Genomic DNA, 24338 nt, shown 5'->3' with positions numbered 1-24338 from the left:
CGATGGGAAGAAGCTAAAAAAAGACAGAAAAGAGACACTAAAAACCTGCTCGATCACCTGCAGGGAAGAAAATCGCTAAAAATAACTGGCACCTTCTAACAAACCCCGCCCCCTCTGACAGCAGCACGGGGGTGAGCAGCAGAACAATTCAAGATTCAACCATTCAGCTGTCGTCAGAGAGTTTCCACATGGGTGACGAATGGCGTACGTGCTCTGCAGAGAAGCTCAAAGAGGCCTGTCGAGACACGACTGCAGGCAGTTACACAACCTTCACACACACATGCTCACGGTCAGGTAACCTGGTGGTTGTCACTCTGCAGACACCTTCATCGCTCTCATCATCGTCCTCTGACCAGCTGATTCGTCCGTCACCGTGTGCAGAGGGTGACCTTTGACATTTCAGGAGTCAGTGTTACAGCAGGCAGGCCGATGCAGGTCACAGAGGAGCACGCTCGGTTCAGTGTGCGATTACTCATGCTGCAGCACATTCCTGCGCTTACCCGTCTCTTCCTTTATTGGTGAATTATATCAGGGACACGAAGGCCTGATAGGATTGAAAAAAATCCTCTTTAAATGTTTAAAGATCAGGTCTGAGTGACGGCTCTCTGCACGCACCTCATTCAGGCTCAGGGAGGGGCGGGGCCATCTGCTGTGGGGGTGAGAGAAGGAAAACAGGATGAAAGACATGCTGTGGAAGAGAGACAGAGATTAATAACAGATATGATTCGATGCAGAGAGGTCTGTTAACACATAGTGAGTGAGAAAGGTGACTGGAAAGGAAAAACTCAATGCATCATGGGAATCCCCGGCAGCCTACGTCTATTGCAGCATAACTAAGGGAGGATTCAGGGTCACCTGGTCCAGCCCTAACTATATGCTTTAGCAAAAAGGAAAGTTTGAAGCCTAATCTTGAAAGTAGAGATAGTGTCTGTCTCCTGAATCCAAACTGGAAGCTGGTTCCACAGAAGAGGGGCCTGAAAACTGAAGGCTCTGCCTCCCATTCTACTTTTAAATACCCTTGGACAGGGGTCTCAAACTCCAGTCCTCGAGGGCTGTTGCAACACACCTGAATACAATTAGTAGGTCTTTAGAAAGAGTATAGAACTTGACTGTATGCTGAGGTGGCAAGCCCTACCCTACTCATTCACTCATGAGCTGCTGTAACACGAATCAAGGGGCTCATATGAATTACTAATTGCATTCAGGTGTGTTGCAACCAAGGTTATTATCGTTAACGAAAACTAGAAGTGAAAAAACATTTTCGTTAACGGAAATAAAAATAAAAACAAAAAAAGGAAAACTAACTAAAACTGTAATGAGTGTTCACAAAACTAACTAAAATTAACTGAATTTATAGCAAAAATGTGTTTAGTTTTCGTTGATGTGTGCGTGTCATACAATAGTCAAGGGTGAAAAAGAAGTTTAGTTTCAGGTTTTTTTCTTGCTGTGTCTCATTATGCCAGCAGGTGGCAGTACGTTAGTCGAGTCGTCTGTGTCGCTGCTCCGTCCACGCGCAGAATCATGTCAGGAAAAGTCTGAGAAAGCACCAGCTTCCAATTTGGGATTACTTTGAATATGACTGTGTTTTGGATAAAGCAAGTGTCTTGTAGTGGAAAGAGACAAATTATGAGGGACATTTCTAAAGGGAAAAAAATCCCACAAACCTTAAAGTGCACTTGAAAAGCTCACACAAGAAGGCTAACCTAGCTTACCTGGAGAAGGTAAGGGAGCACGCCCAACCCTCATCCCCAGAAACAGAAGCTAACCCCAGGCAAGGCAGCGTGATGCATCCCGAGACAACAGAACTGGGATATCTACATAACTGTGTGAGTCAGTTGCCTTTACACCCGGTGCTGCAAGAGTTAATAGTCTCATTGGGGCCAAGATATACATTTTATAGTTGCCTGGTATCAATGGTTGTTCATCTGCCCTAATTTATTTATTTAAAGAACCCATAGGTGGGAATGTGAGCTGTCTGTCTCTGCGTGTTAGCCCTGTGACAGACAGGCGACCTGTCCAGGGTGCAGGGTATGGTAGCTGGAATAGCAACATACCCAAGGATAAGCAGAAGAGAATGACTGATATGATGAAACTGGGATTTTGTTACACTTTATCGCAAACACAACTAAAACTATAACTGAAACTAATCAAAACTAAACTGAAACTAAGGATTTTCAAAAAAAATAAAAACTAAACTAAACTAGCAAACAATTGGTAAAAACTAATTAAAACTAATATAAAATTGAAAATCTGAAGTCAAAACGAAATAAAAATAAAAACTAATGAAAATTGCAAAACTATTAAAACCCTGGTTGCAACAGAGACACATGGAAAAGAGCCTCGAGGACTGGAGTTAGGCTACGTTCACACTGCAGGTCTTAATGCTCAATTCCGATTTTTTGATCAAATCCGATTTTTTTTGTCTGCTTGTTCACACTACACATAAAATGCGACATCAAACGCGCTCTAGTGTGAACGATCAAAGCGGCCCGCATGCGCAAAAGAAGACGTCACACACAACGCGCTCTGTTTAGACCCAGAGCAAACAGTATTGTTTGACTGATGGTCCTTAATATAAAGACTTCGGACTTTATGTTTCCAAATTTTTGCTTTAAGTTATTTTGTTATTTACATAATAATGCAAATAACCTAATAATGATCCTTTTTGCTGTTTTTGAGGAGCGGTGCTTCAAAGGATAGTTGCAGATTTCTGTCAGAATCTGCAGAAAATACAGTAAAAATAAAATGTTCACATTTCTCCAACGTGGTCTTCCCAACAGTTTCACCGGATGGTAGGAAATCGTTCGCGATGTCCTATCGGGCGCTTCTCCGGCGCTGATAATTTGCGTCTGTCTTGTGTCAGTGACGTAAAAGACAGATTTAATGCGACATGACCGTTCACACAGCAGTCGCTTTCTAAAACATCGGATACGTATCGGATTCAGTACCACATACGAAAGTGACCCAGATCGGATTTGAAAATATCGGATTTGTGCCGTTCACACTGTCATACCATGATTGGATACGGGTCGCATAGGGGCGAAAAAATCGGATTTGATGCGCTTTCGCCTGCAGTGTGAACGTAGCCATAGAGACCCCTGCAGTGTGAGAGCAAAGTGCTCTAATGGGGTGGTATGCTACTATAAGGTCAGTAAAATAAGATGGGGCCTAAAAACTGAAGGCTCTACCTCCATTTTTACTTTAACAACATGATGACGTCTCTGCAGACGACGTATTATTCCTACTGAATGTTCACAGATTCTGTTTGAATCGTGACGTTCAGAGATCCACCGACGATCTGTCTCCTGCTAAAGCTTGCAGAGCAGGTGAGACACCTGCACACACACACAGACACACACACACACAGATGTGTGTGTGTGTCTGTGTGTGTCTGTGTGTGTGTGTGTGTGTGTTTAGGACACAAACAGGAAACAGACTTGTGTGTTTCTCTTCATAAACTTTATTTTAGCTTCATTTTGTCTTCAGTGCTCAAACTTTCACTTCCCAGTTCAGAATCAAACTGTCTAGTTTTCAGTCACATTTCCAGTTTCCTCTGACGCGCTTCTCCTTCAGCGGCACGACTCCTCATCTTCCTCGCCAGCTTATCTCTTCCTCTGTCCCTCGTTTCACTTTTGTCTGTCCTGCGCTCGCAGCCAGCTGCCTCATCGGCACATCTGTCCGGTAGCAGTTAACGTCCTCACGCCGTCGACGGCTCACGGCGCTCTCGGGCTCCGTCTGCTCCGTCTCTACGTCAGACAGGAGCAGCGAGCTGAGGAGAGCCCGCTGTGATTGGTGGGCTCAGAAGTGGCATAATAAATAAAAACAGGAAGAAATAAATAAATAGAAAACGTCTCTACATCAGCTCCTCGCCATCACGGCGGCTCAGTCCTGCGTCTGCAGCGTCCCGGCCAGGCGGTCCCAGTGGGTGAAGTACGGCGCAAAGTTGCACTTGGACTTGAGGTGGTGGAGGTCGTGGTGGCGCGCCCCGCCGTACAGCCCCAGCGGCACCAGGCGGTGCGTGGCCCACGGCAGATCGTAGCCGCAGTGATCCTCCACCGACAGCCAGATGTTGACCACGAAGAAGGCGAGCTCGGTGAGCGGGTGGCAGCCCAGCAGGAGGGGGTTGGCGGCGGCGAACAGGCCCAGGCTGAGGGTCTCCCAGGCGCCCGAGTACTCGGCGGTGAGGGCGGAGGTGGAAGTGTAGGTGTGGTGCACCTGGAGGAGGAGGAGAGAGAGCGTGAGGTGGAGGAAGAACAAAAGCGTGACATCGTCACCACCGCCATTGTCCTCGGGGACTCACCTTGTGGAAGGTGCGGTAGAGCCAGGGCACTCGGTGGTGCAGCAGGTGCCAGGTGAAGCTCTGGAAGTCAAAGAGCAGCAGGCACACGAGCACCTGAGCCAGCAGGCGCGGAAGGGGCGGGGCCTCCTCGGGCAGGTGGACCCGCCTCAGGTACCAGTGCAGCACGGTGAGCGGGAAGATGAAGACCAGGTGGTTGTAGAGCGTCAGAGCCAGGCAGCGCCGCACCGACGACCAGCTGATGGAGCTCTGAGGCTGCAGCTTGTACCTGAGCACCCACGCCCACCTGGTGGACAGCGTGTCCAGCAGCAGGAAGGGCAGGCAGAAGGACAGGTAGACGGAGAGCGAGAAGAGCACGGGGAAGAAGGGCGAGCGCAGGAGGGGGGCGTGTCCCAGCACAAAGGTCCACAGAGGCTGCAGCAGCATCGCCATCCTTTAGTCTGTCTCACAGTCGGAGCTCTGCTCGCCTTCATCATCACTGCTCCATTTAATCATGCAGCAGGCCCCGCCCACACAGCGTCAGCAGCAAGAACCCGCCCTGCCGTCCTTATTGGGACGCTTCCTACTGCTGGAGGGAAAATGGAAAACGCTCCCTCCCACACACACATTCCACAGCAGGCTTGTTCACTGCACACTAAGGATTGCCCCTGTGAGCGCTGCTCACGCGCTCCCATTGTTGGCAGGTTAGAGCACGTGTGTGATGTTTATACGGGCTGAAGCAACTTTTAGCTACAGCTGCAGTGTTAGCCTACGCTGCCACATTTATGTAATGAACACATTGTCAACCCTTAAAAAATAATAACTAAAAATAAAGTCAACCAGTTGAAGGTGTTTTTTTTAAATGAATTAAAAAGCTGAACTTAAATTATCCATGTAGCAAAAGAAAAACAGTGAGCCGTCATCCTTATATCGCCTTCTGGGCTTCCCGGAGTGTAGCGGAGCCTTGACCAGAATTTAAAAAATAATTGGAAAAAGCACTATGTTCTAAAAATTAAAATAAATATTTTCAGCATATCTGCATAATATTTATTTTACCGGGTTAATGTGCTTCGCGGGGCGTGGCCCGCAGTGACGCTGCAGGAGAGGCAGACGTACCTGAGTGGCATCCGCAATCACGCCTCACCGGCTTGTTCTCTCTGCTGTTGTTTGTATGTGTCGGGCTGTGCGCTGGAAAGCTACAGCCGGCTGTGTGTGTGAAAAGTGGTCAATAAAGAGATGCTGAAGAGCATGTTCATGTAAACATCGTCGGTTCTGCCGTGATGTGTTTACAATCGGACTTCTGCTCCTGAACCTCTGTGCTGTGTCTGCTGTACGAAGTCACTTTCATCTTTACGCAGGACTGTAAGCTGTCGTCTGTGAGGCGTGTGCGGTGTTTGTTTTTAACATAGTTCATGGTGGAGAACAGATGCTCACATACATATGTGGATCCGAAGATCAACACTCCACAAATTAGACATACTGGTAGGCCACTCTCGTCAGAAGTAAATACAAATAAATCTGCCCATCGTTAAATGTATTTTCTTCAGATATTTTTTTTCCTTACATTTTTCCATACTAGGCCTACCTGGGGCTGAAAGTCTCGGTAAATGCATGTCGTTCCGGCGGGTATACCGGCTTCAAAGAGTGTGACGCTTATTTTGAACAACGAAAATAATAAAATATAACTTTATTTTTATTATTCAAGATCGCAATAATCTTCCAATTTAGAACTACAAGTTTTAAAAAAGAACTAACACAAATATAAAACAAACACTTCAGTTAAATACTTACTGCTCCGGAGCCGCAGGTTGTCCACCCCTGCTCTATGCGAACACTAAAGAAGCTGAATCAGTGCTTCAGCTTTGTGGTGTGTGAGTGTCTGTAGTGAATGTGTGTACTTTTACCAGGTGTGGTGTGTGTGTCAGCATTATGAGAAATGAATGTGTGAGCTTACAGTGGTTCAGACTCACTGAGGATGATGACGACAGGCTGTGTCCTCTGATGATGAAGGCTCACATTCCTCGCCGTCTCTTCTTGTCACATGTCAGTCGAGCATCGCGAGGCATCAGAAATGTGCCGTAAAACTTTCTAAAAGTTTACGTGTTTCCACAAACTCAGAGTTCATCTTTTGTATTTTTACAGATGTTTCATGATAAATAACATAAACAAGTATTTACAGGTTTAAAATAACAACATGTCCAAACACTGATGCATGCTCTGTTCACCTGGACGCTGCGTCTTCAGTGGAGGAAGAGGCGGAGTCCAGGTGAATACTGGATTTATAATCACAAATATTATTATGTAATATTATTAACCTAAAAATCTCATATGTTTAATCTTCTCTATGAAAACATTAGGAAGTTCCTTGACTTACCTTTTTAAAAATAAAAGTTAATGATCGATGATCAAATGATTTGATTTAAGATAATAACACTGCAAACGTTTAATATTATAAATATGAAATGTAACTTTGTTTAATGATGTCATCATAGTGCTGATCTACAGTTTGATTTGCTGTATTTTTCCTTTAGATCCACTTTATTCAGATATAATTAGAGATATTCACGCTCTGAACGACATAAATGATAGAAGAATGAGATTTACCAGAGCAGCTCTTAGACATTTGTCTCAACATCGAATCCTCTAAAAATAAACCACAACATCAAAACATTTGTGATGACAAAAGTTTAAATTGTGTTTCTAACAGCTGCTTGTTAAGTTTCACGTTCTCTGTGAAATGAAACAGAAAAATAACGTTTCAGCTACAAACTCACAGCTTCCCAAATAAAGTCGGGATGACTTTGATGATGTGGAGTTTTCTGCTAATCACAGGGTTGGTTCCCGGGTCCTCGGAGTTCCCCTGGGGAATCTGTGTGTGTGGACCTGATGGCTAAAAACAGGTTGGAGTAAAGCGCTGTATGCATGTGTGGGTGGATGACGCAGCTGTGATTCTACTGAAGTAAAGTTTACATCAGGGACAAACGACTGATGTGAGTCTGGAGGAAGTCTGCAGAGTTCCTGATGTTATTGTTGATCCTGGCTGAAGGAGCCGCTCCACAGAATACACACACTAAATTCCCAGAAACCACACACACACACACACACACACACACACACACACACACATTTGTGTGTCAGTAAGTGTGACGCTCGCTAACACTGCTGCTGAAGGATGAACCAGAACCGACCCTGATGACTGAGACTTCACATGCTTAGTTCCTCTGAAACTGAGTGGGTGGTGTTAGTGGGTGGTGTTAGTGGGTGGAGGTGATGAAGAGCACATTTCGTTTTCTTTGGGTCAGTTTGTAGTTTGAAACTCAAGTTATTTTTATAATTTACGTTAACAGATGAACATTTTTCCCTTAAATACCTCCACCCTGTGCCCATGTGCGTCTCCTGACACGGCTTATCTGATCAGATAGGAGCAGCGTCTATCCGCCGATCAGATGTTTATAACTGACTTCCTCTCTGGAGTCATTTGTTTGAACCATTGACTGTAGAAAACATGGACGACGCCACAGCTCCCCAAAAATGAAGCCAAAGCGTCTCTATCGCCCCCTGGTGTCTGGCTGCAGTATAGGTCATAAACCCCGCCTCCTCCATGTTAGCGGATGGGACTGGGGTCAGACTAAAATAAATTTTTTCTCCTTAGATAATTTTTTTCCAAAGATTCTTTCTTTTGTTATCAATAGTTCTCATCATGCTGATTGATGTCCAAGGGGTCTCCTTTCCCATAAGTTTGATTCTAATTCCTACCGCGGCGATGTTAAATTGGGGTGAAACGTCATCATAGCAGCTTTGACTGGCAGCTGCAGTCACGGAGAAACTTGCGTATCTCTGTTCGGGAATAGCAGATAGAGCGTAGGCTCTGAGAGGAGGGCCAGCGTTTACGCTACGAAAACACACGACGAGTGTTTTAACCTGACAGTCTGAGGTGTTCTTCAGTAAACTGGACTACCCGACAGAAGGACCCAAGGCCCCGCTGCACTTTTTTCGCTAAGTTAAACGTGTTTGTAAGCTAATCCGTAACTTCCGTCCTTAGCTATGTCCTGAGACCTATCTAGCTAAAATGAGCACCGCTGTCAGGGTTCGTTTAGCTAATCTGTGCAGGTGAATGAATTTACTAAAGAAATCAAGAGAAACGCCCGGGCTGCTCAGTCACTAATTACTGTTACTGTACTTTTATTACAAGTATTATACTGTAAAGCAACAGGCTGCACGCTGCTGCAGCTCCTGTGCAGAGCTGATTATTAAATATGTGCAAACAACAGCATGTTTTCAGGCTCTTGCCACATCTGTAAAGACAGTAACATCTTTTTTAAAAGCTTGTACTTCAGTAACTCCTCATTAATCAGGAACTATGGATTAAAGTACTGTAGTGTACTGTAATACTGAAAAAATGTAAGAGAAGAACTTCAGATCCTGAGTGTGTGAGGACAGAAGAATCAGCTTCATTTCAATTTTGAGGATAAAATTTATATTTGAGTTTGATGGTTCTGTTGTCTTTGTGATTACAGGAGCTGCCCTCAGATTCAGACCTCAGCACCACCCAGTGACAGCAGACAGATCATCCAACATGTTCACATGTTAACTGCAAAATGAACTGATGAAAACAGTACAAAGGTTAAAGTACCACACGTGCTGTAGTGAAAGCTGCAGCTTTATTGATAAAGTTAAAGACAAAAAACAAAGGATTAATCACTCATGTAACAGTGTCACTATATATCAGCATTAACAGGACCTCAGTTTGGTGTTTCACAAAGCTGCTGATCTCAGACCTGCACAGCTTGCTTTTTAAACACTTGGTGTACTCAGCTGCATGAAGAGCATATGAGATTTTCTCTGGCACAATTAAATAAAACCTGATGAAGGTCAAAGGTCGTCACTTGTATGTTGAACTACAAACTTGTCATCTGGAATTCTTTCACAGTTTTTTGCAGATAGTGTGTTATTTGCCATAAAGTGATGCAGAGTTATTCATCCCAGAGTAACCAGAGAGGATCATATATTTTAAATATATAACTTTCTACAGGACTGAATATAATATCTTTATGTAAAAGTCTGGAGCCTCTGGGAGTATCCGAGTATTTATAACATTACACAAAGCAAAGGTCTCATCACAGTGTTCATGAAATGCTGGGTTTATCCATCTCCTGGATCGGGCCCTACGGAGGAGTGCTGAAGATTTCCTGTGAGGGAGCTGCTGGTGAAGATCATGAGTCCTGCTTGATCAATGCGATGAGCTTCAGTCTTCCTGGTGTTTCTTAAATGATGCCTCTTTCAGTGGGTCAACAGCACCTCTGGCACAGGACAGCTGTGATGAAAGAAAAGGAAGAAGTTTCTCCAAACCTCTGGACCCAGGAAACCCAGCTTGGTCCTGGTGGTCTCCCTCACTAGTTTCTCTCCAGGGTGAATGTAGCTGTTGATAAAATATGGACTCTATTATTAAATGAAAAGAACAAATTAGACTACACTACTGAAACATTCTGCTGATGTTTTTAAAGTTTCCATGTTACCAGGCTGTAGAGGGCTCTGAAGATTTAAACAGTTTTAGATCCATTACACTCACAGTCTTATGTTAAAATCTCAAAGGACAGCATTATATTTTTGATATTAACAGTAACTCTGGGCTTCTGTAGAGTGTGCAGCTGATCTCATCGCTGTCTAAAAATGGATAACAAACATAAGAAGTGCTGAATCCTTCAATAACACAGACTATTAGAGTAGCAGGTGTGTAGCATCGCTAACTAGCTAGCAACAAGCCTCCAACACAGTGCGTATGCTAGCGGCTAATCTAGCTAATGAATTAACAACAAAGTGATTTTAGAACTATAAGATGATAAGCTGTGCGTCTTTTTTTTATAACAGTGACATGGTTGTATTTACCTTAATTAAACGAGTCGTCAGTCGCGGTAAACCAGCAAAAACTCGAGCAGCCGGGCTACGTAAAAGTGTAGGGGCGTGTTTGCGGTCATGTCCAGCGGGTGTGTGCGCGGGAGCGTTACACAGTCGCTCCACCTCAAGTCACTACTGCGCAGACTCTGGCTCCAAATTTGCAAGATGGCAGCCTCCACAAGCGGGATATTTTGGCTTCATTTTTGCACAATGGGAGGAGGCGGAGTCGCGTCGTCCATGTTTTCTACAGTCAATGGTTTGAACCAAGAGACGAAACACGAGCTCCTCGTCAACAGTTTGTCTGATTGTTTCACAGCGAAACGTTAAAACCCGTCAGCTTCCTCTGGGCGAGCAGCCGCTCACAGGTGAAAATGAAAATGATAAAAATATGACGGGACATGACAGGAGACGAGCGTGACACACGACGGAGGCGTTTATGGGAACCTTTTCCACTGGAGTCAAATATAAACAAAACATATCTGATTAAAGAGTGACGACACAATCAAACTGATTTTTCATCCTCAGAGCCTCACCGACACCACCCACTGACACCGCCCACTGACACCAACCAACGACACCACCCACCGACACCACCCACTGACACCGCCTATTGGAACCACCCACTGACACCACCCACTGACACCAACCACCGACACCACCCACTGACACCAACCACCAACACCACCAACCATCACCATCCACCGACACCACCCACCGACACCACCGACCGTTACCATCCACCGACACCAACCACCGACACCATCCACCGACACCAACCACCGACACCACCCACTGACACCGACCACTGACACCACCCACCGTCACCATCCACCGACACCACCAGCCATCACCATTCACCGACACCATCAATTGTCACCATCCACCGACACCAACCACTGACACCACCCACCGACACCAACCACTGACACCACCAACCGTCACCATCCACCGACACCACCCACCGACACCACCAACTGTCACCATCCACCGACACCAACCACCGACACTAAGCACCGACACCATCCACCGACACCACCAAGCGTCACCATCCACCGACACCACCGACCGACACCACCAACCGTCACCATCCACCGACACTACCAGCCATCACCATCCACCGACACCATCAATCGTCACCGTCCACCGACACCACCCACTGACACCAACCACCAACACCACCAACTGTCACCATCCACCGACACCACCCACCGACACCACCAACTGTCACCATCCACCGACACCAACCACCGACACTAAGCACCGACACCACCCACCGACACCACCAATCGTCACCATCCACCGACACCACCCACCGACACCACCAATCGTCACCATCCACCGACACCACCCACCGACACCACCCACCGACACCATCCACCGACACCACCAAGCGTCACCATCCACCGACACCACCGACCGACACCACCAACCGTCACCATCCACCGACACTACCAGCCATCACCATCCACCGACACCATCAATCGTCACCGTCCACCGACACCACCCACTGACACCAACCACCAACACCACCAACTGTCACCATCCACCGACACCACCCACCGACACCACCAACTGTCACCATCCACCGACACCAACCACCGACACTAAGCACCGACACCACCCACCGACACCACCAATCGTCACCATCCACCGACACCACCCACCGACACCACCAATCGTCACCATCCACCGACACCACCCACCGACACCACCAACCGTCACCATCCACCGACACTACCAGCCATCACCAACCACTGACACCATCAATCGTCACCGTCCACCGACACCACCCACCGACACCAACCACCGACACCACCAACCGTCACCATCCACCGACACCACCCACCGACACCACCCACCGACACCAACCACCGACACCACCAATCATCACCATCCACCGACACCACCCACCGACACCACCAACCGTCACCATCCACCGACACTACCAGCCATCACCATCCACCGACACCATCAATTGTCACCGTCCACCGACACCACCCACCGACACCAACCACCGACACCACCAACCGTCACCATCCACCGACACCACCCACCGACACCAACCACCGACACCAACCGCCAACCAGAGAGAGAAACAGCATGTAACATACAATCTTACTGTTAGTTAGTCTTACAGCACACTCTTAGGTGAAAATATGCTTTTATTTGTAAAAGCATGGCGAGTATACCACAGTGTCACATGCAAGCAGTTAGCGTAAAATTAACATTTAATTTTCCATGTAAAACCAGCCACCACTGTGAAAAACCATAAGGTTGAGAAATATTCCAGATAAATAACTCTCATTCAGAGAAAAACATTGCAGCAGGTTATTATTTAGGGTGAGCGTTTGGGGCATGGAGTACGTTTAAGTTTAGTCACATACCAACACTTTCAGACTCAAACAGAGAGCTGTTGATATGATTCGTGGTGCCTTCCCTTCACATCTGTGAGAGGCGTTTCCAGTTTCCTCGTTAGTCACCACAGATGCTAAATCAACCTTTGCTCTCTGCACAGAGCCTGAAAGACTGAGTGTTGGTGGCGACCCGCGCAGGTGCAATTCAATTCAATTCAATTCAATTTTATTTATATAGCGCCAAATCACAACAAAAGTCGCCTCAAGGCGCTTCATAGGTACAGAAAAACCCAACAATCATATGACCCCTATGAGCAAGCACTTTGGCGACAGTGGGAAGGAAAAACCCCTTTAACAGGAAGAAACCTCCAGCAGAACCAGGCTCAGGGAGGCGGGGCCATCTGCTGTGATTGGTTGGGGTGAGAGAAGGAAGACAGGATAAAGACATGCTGTGGAAGAGAGACAGAGATTAATAACAGATATGATTCGATGCTGAGAGGTCTATTAACACATAGTGAGTGAAAAAGGTGACTGGAAAGGAAAACTCAATGCATCATGGGAATCCCCGGCAGCTCACGTCTATTGCAGCATAACTAAGGAGGATTCAGGGTCACCTGGTCCAGCCCCTAACTATATGCTTTAGCAAAAAGGAAAGTTTGAAGCCTAATCTTGAAAGTAGAGATAGTGTCTGTCTCCTGAATCCAAACTGGAAGCTGGTTCCACAGAAGAGGGGCCTGAAAACTGAAGGCTCTGCCTCCCATTCTACTTTTAAATACTCTAGGAACAACAAGTAGGCCTGCAGTGTGAGCGAAGTGCTCTAATAGGGTGATATGGTACTACAAGGTCATTAAGATAAGATGGGGCCTGATTATTTAAGACCTTGTATGTGAGGAGCAGGATTTTGAATTCTGGATTTAACAGGAAGCCAATGAAGGGAAGCCAAAACAGGAGAAATCTGCTCTCTCTTTCTAGTCCCTGTCAGGACTCTTGCTGCAGCATTTTGGATCAGCTGAAGGCTTTTCAGGGAGTTTTTAGGACATCCTGATAATAAAGAATTACAGTAGTCCAGCCTGGAAGTAATAAATGCATGAACTAGTTTTTCAGCATCACTCTGAGACAGGATATTTCTAATTTTAGAGATGTTGCACAAATGGAAAGGACAAACATGTTCCAGTCGCAGCTTTTCTGTATCGGGACGAGTACACTGATGGCGGACATTGAGACTCCTGAGCGCAGACGTTTTCTTCTTGAGACGGGATACAAGGTTTCATGGAGGCTGTTAACGTTTTTAATAATATCACGTTAATGTTACACACAGGTCAAAGTTGTGAAGTTTTCCTACATGTGGACCATAAACAACTTTAGTTTTTGCAGAGAGGAAATGGGAGAAGTGTTGAAGAGCTCAACTTTCTCTTCTGGCCCTAATGACAAAATGAAATGGTGTCTGCGAGTCAATCCAAAGGGACTTGATGATGAAAGCAAAGATTATCTGTCATTGTATTATTATTATTAATGTTATTTTTTAATTGAACCCTCATTTGTACAAAGTTCAAAGCAAGTTAACGTAACGTTACAAGCTGACGTCAGCTAGCATGTGATGTTACAAGGTTCAAGCTCAATGTCAGTTTGAAATGTTGTCACTGTCAGTTAAGATGCTGCAGATTCTTAAATGAACCACGTTGTTCAGTAAGTGCTGCTTGTGACCAAGTATTCTGCAGATATGGAGCTTTGTGTACACGGTGAGCTCTAATAGGTCGGCTCCAGCAGCATGTTGTGGAAGGTCGCGCTGTGAGTCGTCCGGTGCGAGGATGTTTTCAGGTCACCTGTTGTCTGTGAGCCTACGGGGTATGAACCGTCACAAAGACAGGCACAGATCAACCATTAATGCCTGAATAGCCGGTGGATACTGGGCTCCACGCTCGGCTTCCTTCGTTGGTCAGTGTTTGTTTTTTTGGTGGTTGATTCTGATTGTGCTCACGCGGTGTTTCTTCAACATAAAGCCAGAGAGAGCCACAAAAGCTGAACCACAGAAACACAAGAAGCAGCTGTGATCGTCAGCCTGACTGCAGCTCTGTGTGAAACACAGACTGAAATGTCGAGGCTGATTATGAACTAAGGTGTTTATCCTACTTTTTAGCGGTAACAATTATTTGAGCAATATCATCAGTTCAGTAGCAATTTATTGTCTGTGATGTTTGTCAGAGGCTGTACCTTTAACCTGTGGAGACGGACTTTGATTACAAAGATCTCTCGGTGACAAACGTTCACCTGCAGGGAGATTTACATTTGGCTTTTTTATTGGCAGAAACCTTTCACAGGTTTTTATTCATTTGAAATATTCTGAGATCCTCTGCAGAGCTGTGCGTCCACAGACGTCCTGTAAGATTAATAAGCTGAACCCAAGTCTCACAGAACTTTTCAGAGTAAATTCCCGCGTGTATGAACATTGTTCTCGTATAAATTATCTTTAATAACAGCTTAGAGATCTACAAGAGGACTACTGACAGCCAGAGAAATGGCGGTAGATCCTATGAGGGGCCGTACAAGCCAAAATTCATTCTTTCACTCTCTCACACACATATATTTTCACTCTCACATACATATATTTTCACTCTCACACACATATATTCTTCTTTCACATACATACATTTTCACTCTCACATACATACATTTTCATTTATGCATTCCTACATTTTGCTCTCATTTACATGCATTCAATATGCATTTAATCTCACAAATAATATATGTATGTAAGAAGAGAATGCATACATGTCAGAAGAAAATATATGTATGTGAATGAAAGAGTATAGTGGAAACGGAAGGAGTTTAATGGAAACGGAAGGCTGGGTGTCTGTACCGCTGTGATTGGCTGAGAAGCACGCGCGGGTCACTTTCAAGTGTCTGACAGTATGGAGGGGGGAGAAGAAACTCCAGTTCTTCAGCAAGCTATCGGGGTGTTAAGAAATATTTTATCATCTCCTGAAACGGTCACATCGTTGTCCTCGTCACTTGATCGAGATGGGACGGGCTCAACTTTTTTTTTTTACGTGCGCTCAAATTTTTTTTAGGTGCGCTCAGAATAGTGGGACAAAAATAAGGCCATAGGTAACAGGCATCTCCGAAAATGTTAGAGCACTTATGGAAATATGTGATGTCTTGATGAATCAAGCAGATATTTGAAGTTTACACAGCACCATTCTCGCATGAAAATATCTTAAAAGTTTATTTTGTGACCTATGGCGTTATTTTTGTGCCACAAAACCAGCCAATCACAGACTTGGATGCAAAAATATCTGATTGGCTGTTCTGGTCTCCAATCAGCTCGAAATGACGAAATGCAATATCTCAGAATCCATTTCGTCCAAAACTCAAACGAGGCAGTGGCGGAGTTTGAAATATTACTCTTTCTGGGTTACTGTGGCGTTATTTTTGTGCCACTATTCTGAGCGCACGTAAAAAAAAAAAGTTGAGCCCGTCCCATCTCGATCAAGTGACGAGGACAACGATGTGACCGTTTCAGGAGATGATAAAATATTTCTTAACACCCCGATAGCTTGCTGAAGAACTCGAGTTTCTTCTCCCCTCCATGCTGTCAGACACTTGAAAGTGACCGCGCGTGCTTCTCAGCCAATCACTGCGGTACAGACACCCAGCCTTCCGTTTCCATTAAACTCCTTCCGTTTCCACTATACTCTTTCATTCACATACATATATTTTCTTCTGACATGTATGCATTCTCTGCTTACATACATATATTATTTAGAGATTAAATGCATATTGAATGCATGTAAATGAGAGCAAAATGTAGGAATGCATAAATGAAAATGTATGTATGTGAGAGTGAAAATATATATGTGTGTGAAAGAAGAATGTATGTGTGTGAGAGTGAAAGAATGAATTTTGGCTTGTACGGCCCCTCATAAGATCCGTTCGTTTAACGACAGAAGGATGTCAGCTCTTCATTTGTTGACTGCATAAATCTGTCGGCTCAGGAGCCGATGGGATTTAAACTTCGAGCCAGTTTTAGCCACACAGGTTCTTCAGCTGTTCTCGGTCTTTTCTATATTTGATCGCTATTAAATAAATAATAATAAATAATAACAACTCCATTAAGGAGGCGTTCCTTCTTCATTATGATTAAAAAAAAAAACAGAGTTTATTGATGAAACATTTGGAACTTTATTTTTCCAGAATCACAATAAAACATTTCAGTTTCATTTCACTGAAAGAAACATCAGAAAGTGACGATGATGTAACGCAGCCGTTACAGAGCGACGTCCTGCTGCAGGGCGCCGCGCTCTGGGCAAATATCTGCTCTATTTACTGACAAGAAACATCAGTAAAATTACAAAAACTGAACATGTTAAATGTAAAACTATGAATAAACTTAAATCACATGCAGTGACAAATATAACAGTGCTATTTATTAGTATTTCACAGAGAAGTACTGAAAGTTTCTGTAACTGAAATAATATTAATTATGTAACACCAAAACTATCAGTTTGTGTTGTATTTCAGTTGGAGGTCAAATCTTCGTTCTGAACAGAAGGAAGTGGTTTATGGCGGAAACGCTGGAGAGGACATTACAGAGTGTGGGACGCTTCAGACGCACTGCGTGGAGTTTTCAGCCTTTTGGGAACGAAGGTGAAGACTTTTATGAAACAGACAGAAACAAGAGAGAACTTTGGCAGAGCGATTTTAGTGTGAACCGAGTGACGACAAAACGCAGCTATTATATTTATTTCTGGGTGAACACCGGGGAGGTGGCAGCATCTAAAATGACTGTGGTTAACATTTGGTCTCACAAACCGTCTCATGGTCCCAGCTCTGACACAAACTCCAGCAAAAAGCAAAGAGAGGTCATTCATTTTTCTTCTCTTGTGTTCGCTCATCAAAAGCCATCTGACACCGAGAACGTCAGATTTTATAACCAGCTGTTAGAAACTCACAACTATTTGTTTTGTCATCACAATAAATGAAGGAAATAAGTGTGTCCTAAATGTCTGAGCGGTGCACTGTAACACTGAAGCTCATTCTTCTATCATTTATGTTACTCAGCCGCAGAGCTTAAATATTTCTTTGTTTTAATAAGTGAAATTACATCTGAAGTCATAAAGTGGATTTAAAGGACAAACATAGCAAAGCAAACTGTAGTAATGCTGTAGTTCAGCACTGTGATCACATCATTAAGATGGGATGAGATGAGATGACGTAGCCTTTGTTAATCCGACAGATGTGAAACTCCCATTGTTACAGCAGCAAAGTAGACAGGCAGGAACATAGATGGAACATTCACATCCCAAAACAGAAGGAAATATAGAAATATACAAGGTAGAAGAAATATCATTTAGATAAAAATATATGTACATATGCTCCCACAGTACAGAGGGGTGGGATGTTAACAGCAGCAGGTTTTGAGTTTTGAGAGATAGTTGTCTTATAAACCGAGTTTTTGTGCATGATGGATTATTTTCTTATATTAAAGATGATTTGAATGTAAAAGAATTTTCTGGATGAAAAGAGACGATGACTGTTCTCAGGAATCATCAGGGGAAACACAGCCTGTCATCATCATCCTCAGTGAGTCTGAACTACTGTAAGGTCACGCATTCCTTATAATGTTGACACACACACACACACACACACACACTGGTTTATCCTCCCCCTCGCTGTGATGAAGACCCTCCCCCTCATGCAAACACATGCCTCCATAAAAACAGCACACAAATATTTCATTCATCTCATAAACATGAAGCAAGAATTTCAAATAAAATGCAGCAGAAATAAAAAACCAAGAAACTGAGTCTGAAAATGATTTGGCCAGATTCCAGGTCACAGGCTGTAATCACAGCACGGCGGCGTTATTGCTCAAGAACACACACCTCTCATGTTAGTTATACACACAAAGTGAACGGGGGGGCAGGAAGTTTATGAATGTGTGCGCGCTGCTTGAAACAGAAAGTGCAACAGGACAAAGAGAAGATTAAAGGATAACAGCATGTTTGTGCAGCTCTGACTCACTCGGTCTCCCACGCACGCCGCAGCCTTTCTAAGGACCAGCGTTTCTCCTGAAGTGACGTCAGATTCCTGCTACAGGCAGACTTCATGTCATCTGGATCCTCAAACACACATTGCAATATTCTGGAGTTTAGGTTCAGCTGCTCTGCCTGTTTCAGTCACACCTACGTGAGCGTGATCCTGACCTCGCTCCACCAGCTTCCCGACCCCTGAACACACGTTTATCACATCTCTTTATCTCATTCTCGGCACACTGACTGCAGCTGTCAGAACAGTTCAGACATTTTTCAGCACTAAAGCCATTAAAACTTTTCACTCGAGTCACTCAATCACTTCAACTCTGATCAGTGAATTCAAAGCTTTCATCCCAGTTTTAAAACTTGGACAGCAGATCTGATCATGTTCACTGGCAGTGAAACGACTTCTGCGGGTTTGCATCATAATTGGGAAGAAAGGTGACTGAACACAAACTGCTGACTTGCTGGGACACGACAGAGAAAACGTTTCTCACACAGCGATTTGTTTTCCAGCACCGAGCTGAATCTCAGCCAACAAGTAGCAGCTCTGAAGAAAAACATGGGTCAACCAGGTCCCAGCAAGCTGTACCTAATAAAGTGACCTGTAGTATAGGCATGTGTGCACTTCCATGACATGCACCTGAAAACGTGTCGAACTGAAGGACAGCATCACTGTGGACTGAGCATGCTCACTCTGCACACGCGGGAGGTAACACAGTACAAATACTGTGTTTCTTTACTTGAGTAGAATTTTCAGGCATCTGTACTTTACTTGAATATTTTTTTAGGAACATTTTACTTCAAAACTTGGTTTGATTTGAGGGGAGCTAATATTTCATCACAGCCTCCAAACATCAAACACATAAGAAGTCCTGTTCAGGGCTTAACGTGGGCATGTTTGGCACCACGTTGGAACGACTGCAGGACTGGAAGTTGCAGTTGCGGTACATCAGCATCCAGCTAACCCGACTGAAGAGGAGCGAGCACAAAGGGAGTGACATGTGGGGAAATGTGAAAGGCAGCGTTTCTATCAGCTCTACAAACATCAGCAAACAGTTTGTCTCACAGTGTGTTGCAGAAAAAGTCCAGCTGCTGTATGTGACAGGGAGAGGAGAGACAGAGAGCTAAGTTCTCTCAGAGATGGAGACACATAAGAAAGGACAGGAGAATAAACAGTGTCAGTGTAGAGACGTCAGCCAGGACACCTCGTCAAACATCTGCTCACATCTGTTGTGTACAAACACAGAGAGCAGCAGGTCAGCTGATCACAGCCGTCACACCAATGAAATGTAGCTCTCAGTAAAAAATGACTGTAAGTTTGATTAGTGTTCAGATTCCTGTGTATGACTGTACATTTGGTCTTTGACAATAAAGCTGACTTTGCCCCCCCCCATCCCCGTATCCACGGTAACCCTGACTGAGCTCATGTTCCTCTTTAGGGTCACCCTCTACAATGGAAGCAACAGGAAGTAGATTCATCTATATCCTGTCTGCTAATATTATTGTATTATGACATTCAGATAACACAAGGTTCAGTTGGCTTTGCACACACAGAGCTGTTCTCTTCGTACTCTCAGTACACTTATGTTTCACTTTTACTCGAGTAAAGACTCAGTACTTCAGCTTTTACTGGAGTATTTTTAAACAGCAGTATTTGTACTAATACTTAAGTACAGAACGTGTACTTTTACCACCTCGTTCACTCATCAACTTTGAAGTACATCAACACAGACACACAAATCTGTGTGTGTGTGTCTGTGTGACTGTATGTGTGTGTCTGTGTGTGTGTGTGTGTGTGTGTGTGTGTGTGTGTGTGTGTGTGTGTGTGTGTGTGTGTGTGTGTGTGTGTGTTCAGGACACAAACAGGAAACAGACTTGTGTGTTTCTCTTCATAAACTTTATTTTAGCTTCATTTTGTCTTCAGTGCTCAAACTTTCACTTCCCAGTTCAGAATCAAACTGTCTAGTTTTCAGTCACATTTCCAGTTTCCCTCTGACGCCGCACTTCTCCTTCAGCGGCAGCACGACTCCTCATCTTCCTCGCCAGCTTATCTCTTCCTCTGTCCCTCGTTTCACTTTTGTCTGTCCCGCGCTCGCAGCCAGCTGCCTCATCGGCACATCTGTCCGGTAGCAGTTAACGTCCTCACGCCGTCGACGGCTCACGGCGCCTCTGGGCTCCGTCTGCTCGGCCTCTCGTCAGACAGGAGCAGCGAGCTGAGAGGAAGCCCGCTGTGATTGGTGGGCTCAGAAGTGGCATAATAAATAAAAACAGGAATAAATAAATAAATAGAAAACGTCTCTACATCAGCTCCTCGCCATCACGGCGGCTCAGTCCTGCGTCTGCAGCGTCCCGGCCAGGCGGTCCCAGTGGGTGAAGTACGGCGCAAAGTTGCACTTGGACTTGAGGTGGTGGAGGTCGTGGTGGCGCGCCCGCCAGACAGCCCCAGCGGCACCAGGCGGTGCGTGGCCCACGGCAGATCGTGAGCCGCAGTGATCCTCCACCGACAGCCAGATGTTGACCACGAAGAAGGCGAGCTCGGTGAGCGGGTGGCAGCCCAGCAGGAGGGGGTTGGCGGCGGCGAACAGGCCCAGGCTGAGGGTCTCCCAGGCGCCCGAGTACTCGGCGGTGAGGGCGGAGGTGGAAGTGTAGGTGTGGTGCACCTGGAGGAGGAGGAGAGAGAGCGTGAGGTGGAGGAAGAACAAAAGCGTGACATCGTCACCACCGCCATTGTCCTCGGGGACTCACCTTGTGGAAGGTGCGGTAGAGCCAGGGCACTCGGTGGTGCAGCAGGTGCCAGGTGAAGCTCTGGAAGTCAAGAGCAGCAGGCACACGAGCACCTGAGCCAGCAGGCGCGGAAGGGCGGGGCCTCCTCGGGCAGGTGGACCCGCCTCAGGTACCAGTGCAGCACGGTGAGCGGGAAGATGAAGACCAGGTGGTTGTAGAGCGTCAGAGTCAGGCAGCGCGCACCGACGACCAGCTGATGGAGCTCTGAGGCTGCAGCTTGTACCTGAGCACCCACGCCCACCTGGTGGACAGCATGTCCAGCAGCAGGAAGGGCAGGCAGAAGGACAGGTAGACGGAGAGCGAGAAGAGCACGGGGAAGAAGGGCGAGCGCAGGAGGGGGGCGTGTCCCAGCACAAAGGTCCACAGAGGCTGCAGCAGCATCGCCATCCTTTAGTCTGTCTCACAGTCGGAGCTCTGCTCGCCTTCATCATCACTGCTCCATTTAATCATGCAGCAGGCCCCGCCCACACAGCGTCAGCAGCAAGAACCCGCCCAGCCGTCCTTATTGGGACGCTTCCTACTGCTGGAGGGAAAATGGAAAATGCTCCCTCCCACACACACACTGCTGCTTGTCCTTGAACGTGTCGCTGTCGTCATGGGGAGACTTCACGCTGAGTTTGTCTCCAACTCAAAGCCCCGCCCCCCCTCGTGGTTTCCTGATGACTTTTTTTTAAAGCTGATTAAAATCATTAAACAGGTTTAAAAACATGTTTTTCTGCTTATCTTGTGTGTTCAGCTTTTTTAGATTAAAGATCAGCTGAACAATAAAATTTGCATTCCAAAATGTTTTGAGGGTTTCTGTTGAAATGTTACCGTGGTGACTGTGAGCGGGGCCCAGACCCCCTCGCACTAATGACAGGTGAGTGCTCAAAGACGGGGTCGGGTGTAGAGAGTGGGAGTGCATGAGGTGAGGTGCTGCTCTTATCTCTAAATAAAGTTCAATTTTCCTCTCTGAAAGAATCAACGTGAAGCCTCACTAAAGTCCAGCCAGCCTGTACCTGTGCTGGGCGGAGCTGCCAGGTGTCCTCAGACTGAGCTGATGTTTCTCTTCGTGTCAGAAGCGGTGATGGTGGAAAGTGCTGCTCTGAGCATGCTCACTGTCAGAGACGTGCTGAAGAGTCACAGCTTCACTCTCAGCCCCACGGCGACACCTGCTGGTGCTGCAGTGTGACAGTTTCAGGTGTGGACGTGGAGCTCTGAACCGCAGCTGCTGTTCAGCTGGGTCTGTTCCAGATGTTCCAGCTGTGCTTCACGTTCCTCTGCTGCTGTAAATGAGTGAATCTGTGATGGACTCATTCATGAACTTTATTTAAACATGTGCAAGTGAACAGCTCGAACTGTTTCAACATCTGGTTCTTTAAATGGTGTGCAGACGCCACAGACAGGTAAGGTACACCTGAGCAGCGAGCAGCAGCCAGCAGGTAAATACGAGGAAAGCTGCAGATACAGTTGTGTGTGCAGAGAAAAGCACGAAGCCTTTCTGAAAGATGCATTACGACCTGGTTAGACAGGAATAATGTTTACTGGCATATTCATAAAGTGCTCCTCTTCTTGTGAAGGAATTTAAATTGGAACGGGATTTGGCTCTATTTAAGTGGTACGCATATGACTCTGACTTTATCCCGAACAAACTGGACTCACGTTTTAAAAGTTGGTCCGCTAAAGGGTTATCTACATTCGATAGTTTGATTAAGGATGGGAACTTAATTAGTTTTGACACACTGAAACAGAAGTAGAATCTGGAAAAACAGGATTTTTACCGATACTTGCAAATAAGACATTATATAAAGGCAACAATCGGAATGATGTCAAACACTAATGTGGAATTGGTAACTCTGTTTAGACAGGCGTATAGTGGGGATGTCGATACAAGACTGTCACGGTGCTGGGTCGTTGACCCAGCGTTTTGTATTTCAAAACCCACCTGTTCAAAATAGCTTATCCCACATAACCTCTCCACTCGGCTATTTTAAATTTGTTTATGTATTATGATTGTATAAACTCTTTGCTTTTATGTTGTTTTTTACTCTACTGTGTACAGCGACCTTGAGTGTTTTGAAAGGCGCTTTCAAATAAAATGTATTATTATTATTATTATTATTTTCTGATTATTTTCCTCTGTTCTAGTTATTCTGATTTTGGTATTCTGTGAACCCCCCCTTGTGCCCGGTTCGTGTTCTGGATTTCCTGTTTTATTCTGAAGGTCTGTGTCTGTGGTCATTGTGTTCAGCTTGTGTCCTCCAGTCATCATGTGTATTAGGATCAGCTGTTCTTCCCTCCCGTGTGTGATTACCCGATTACCGTGTGTGTGTGTGTGTGTGTGTGTGTATAGTGGGTGTCGGTCTGTGCTCGTTGTCAGCTCGTCTGTGTTCCATGGTGTTTCGTTCGGCTCTCTGCCCCGCACCCTGTTACTGTCACGGCGAGTGAGAAGAGCCGTGGGGAAAAGGTAAGGAAGGATCCAAACGCAGGCAGGTGTGGAGGTGATTTATTGAATACGAAATAAAGGCAGGCTAACGGCAAAACGGAGAACTAAACTACTGAGCATGAGCATGAACAAGAACACGAACCTGGACATGAAAGAAGGAAGACGATAATGATGACGGCAGGGGACACACGGATGAAACGTGGTGGATACACAGACGGACCAGCAACTACAAACACAGAAGACGCGACTTAAATACGCACAGAGAAACACAGGGAGATTACACACAGGTGGGGAACACAGCTGGGAATAATCAACAAGACGAGACAGAGGTAAAACTGAACACACTCACATGAGACGCAGACCTTCACAATAAAACAGGAAACGAGAACACTACACCAAGACGCAGACCTGACACTGAGAGACAGACAGAGAATGACACAAGGAACCTGAACTAAACTAAACGTGAGATACAACCGAGAACAAATCCTTAAACACAAATAAACAGAAACATGAAACTCTAATAATAAACATCATAATCATCATCATAATTAACACAACAAGAAAACAAT

General features: G+C 45.5%; 1 protein-coding gene and 1 pseudogene across 1 annotated transcript; both read right to left on the bottom strand.

Moving 5' to 3' along the window:
* Window positions 1–3579: 3579 nt before the first annotated feature.
* Window positions 3580–4920, bottom strand: ch25h (cholesterol 25-hydroxylase). The gene is made up of 2 exons (XM_031745000.2): window positions 4301–4920; window positions 3580–4215 (listed from the first exon to the last, which is right to left on the bottom strand). Exons 1-2 carry the CDS (start codon window positions 4727–4729, stop codon window positions 3883–3885), a joined length of 762 nt encoding a protein of 253 aa, XP_031600860.2. The 5' UTR covers window positions 4730–4920; the 3' UTR covers window positions 3580–3882.
* A 15883-nt stretch (window positions 4921–20803) lies between these two features.
* On the bottom strand, window positions 20804–22046 carry LOC116324414 (annotated as a pseudogene).
* Window positions 22047–24338: the final 2292 nt, after the last annotated feature.

Source organism: Oreochromis aureus, linkage group 8, assembly GCF_013358895.1.
Source record: "Oreochromis aureus strain Israel breed Guangdong linkage group 8, ZZ_aureus, whole genome shotgun sequence".
Taxonomy (NCBI): Eukaryota; Metazoa; Chordata; class Actinopteri; order Cichliformes; family Cichlidae; genus Oreochromis; species Oreochromis aureus.
The sequence above is the reverse complement of the archived record's forward strand: the minus strand, read 5'-3'. Positions and strand labels throughout refer to the sequence as shown.

Bases quoted from the DNA above. Each gene is read 5' to 3' on its own strand.
- ch25h (XM_031745000.2), bottom strand. From the start codon at position 4,729: ATGGCGATGCTGCTGCAGCCTCTGTGGACCTTTGTGCTGGGACACGCC. The intron at 4,216-4,300 runs GTGAGTCCCCGA...CTCCTCCTCCAG, and splicing joins TCTACCGCACCTTCCACAAG to GTGCACCACACCTACACTTC.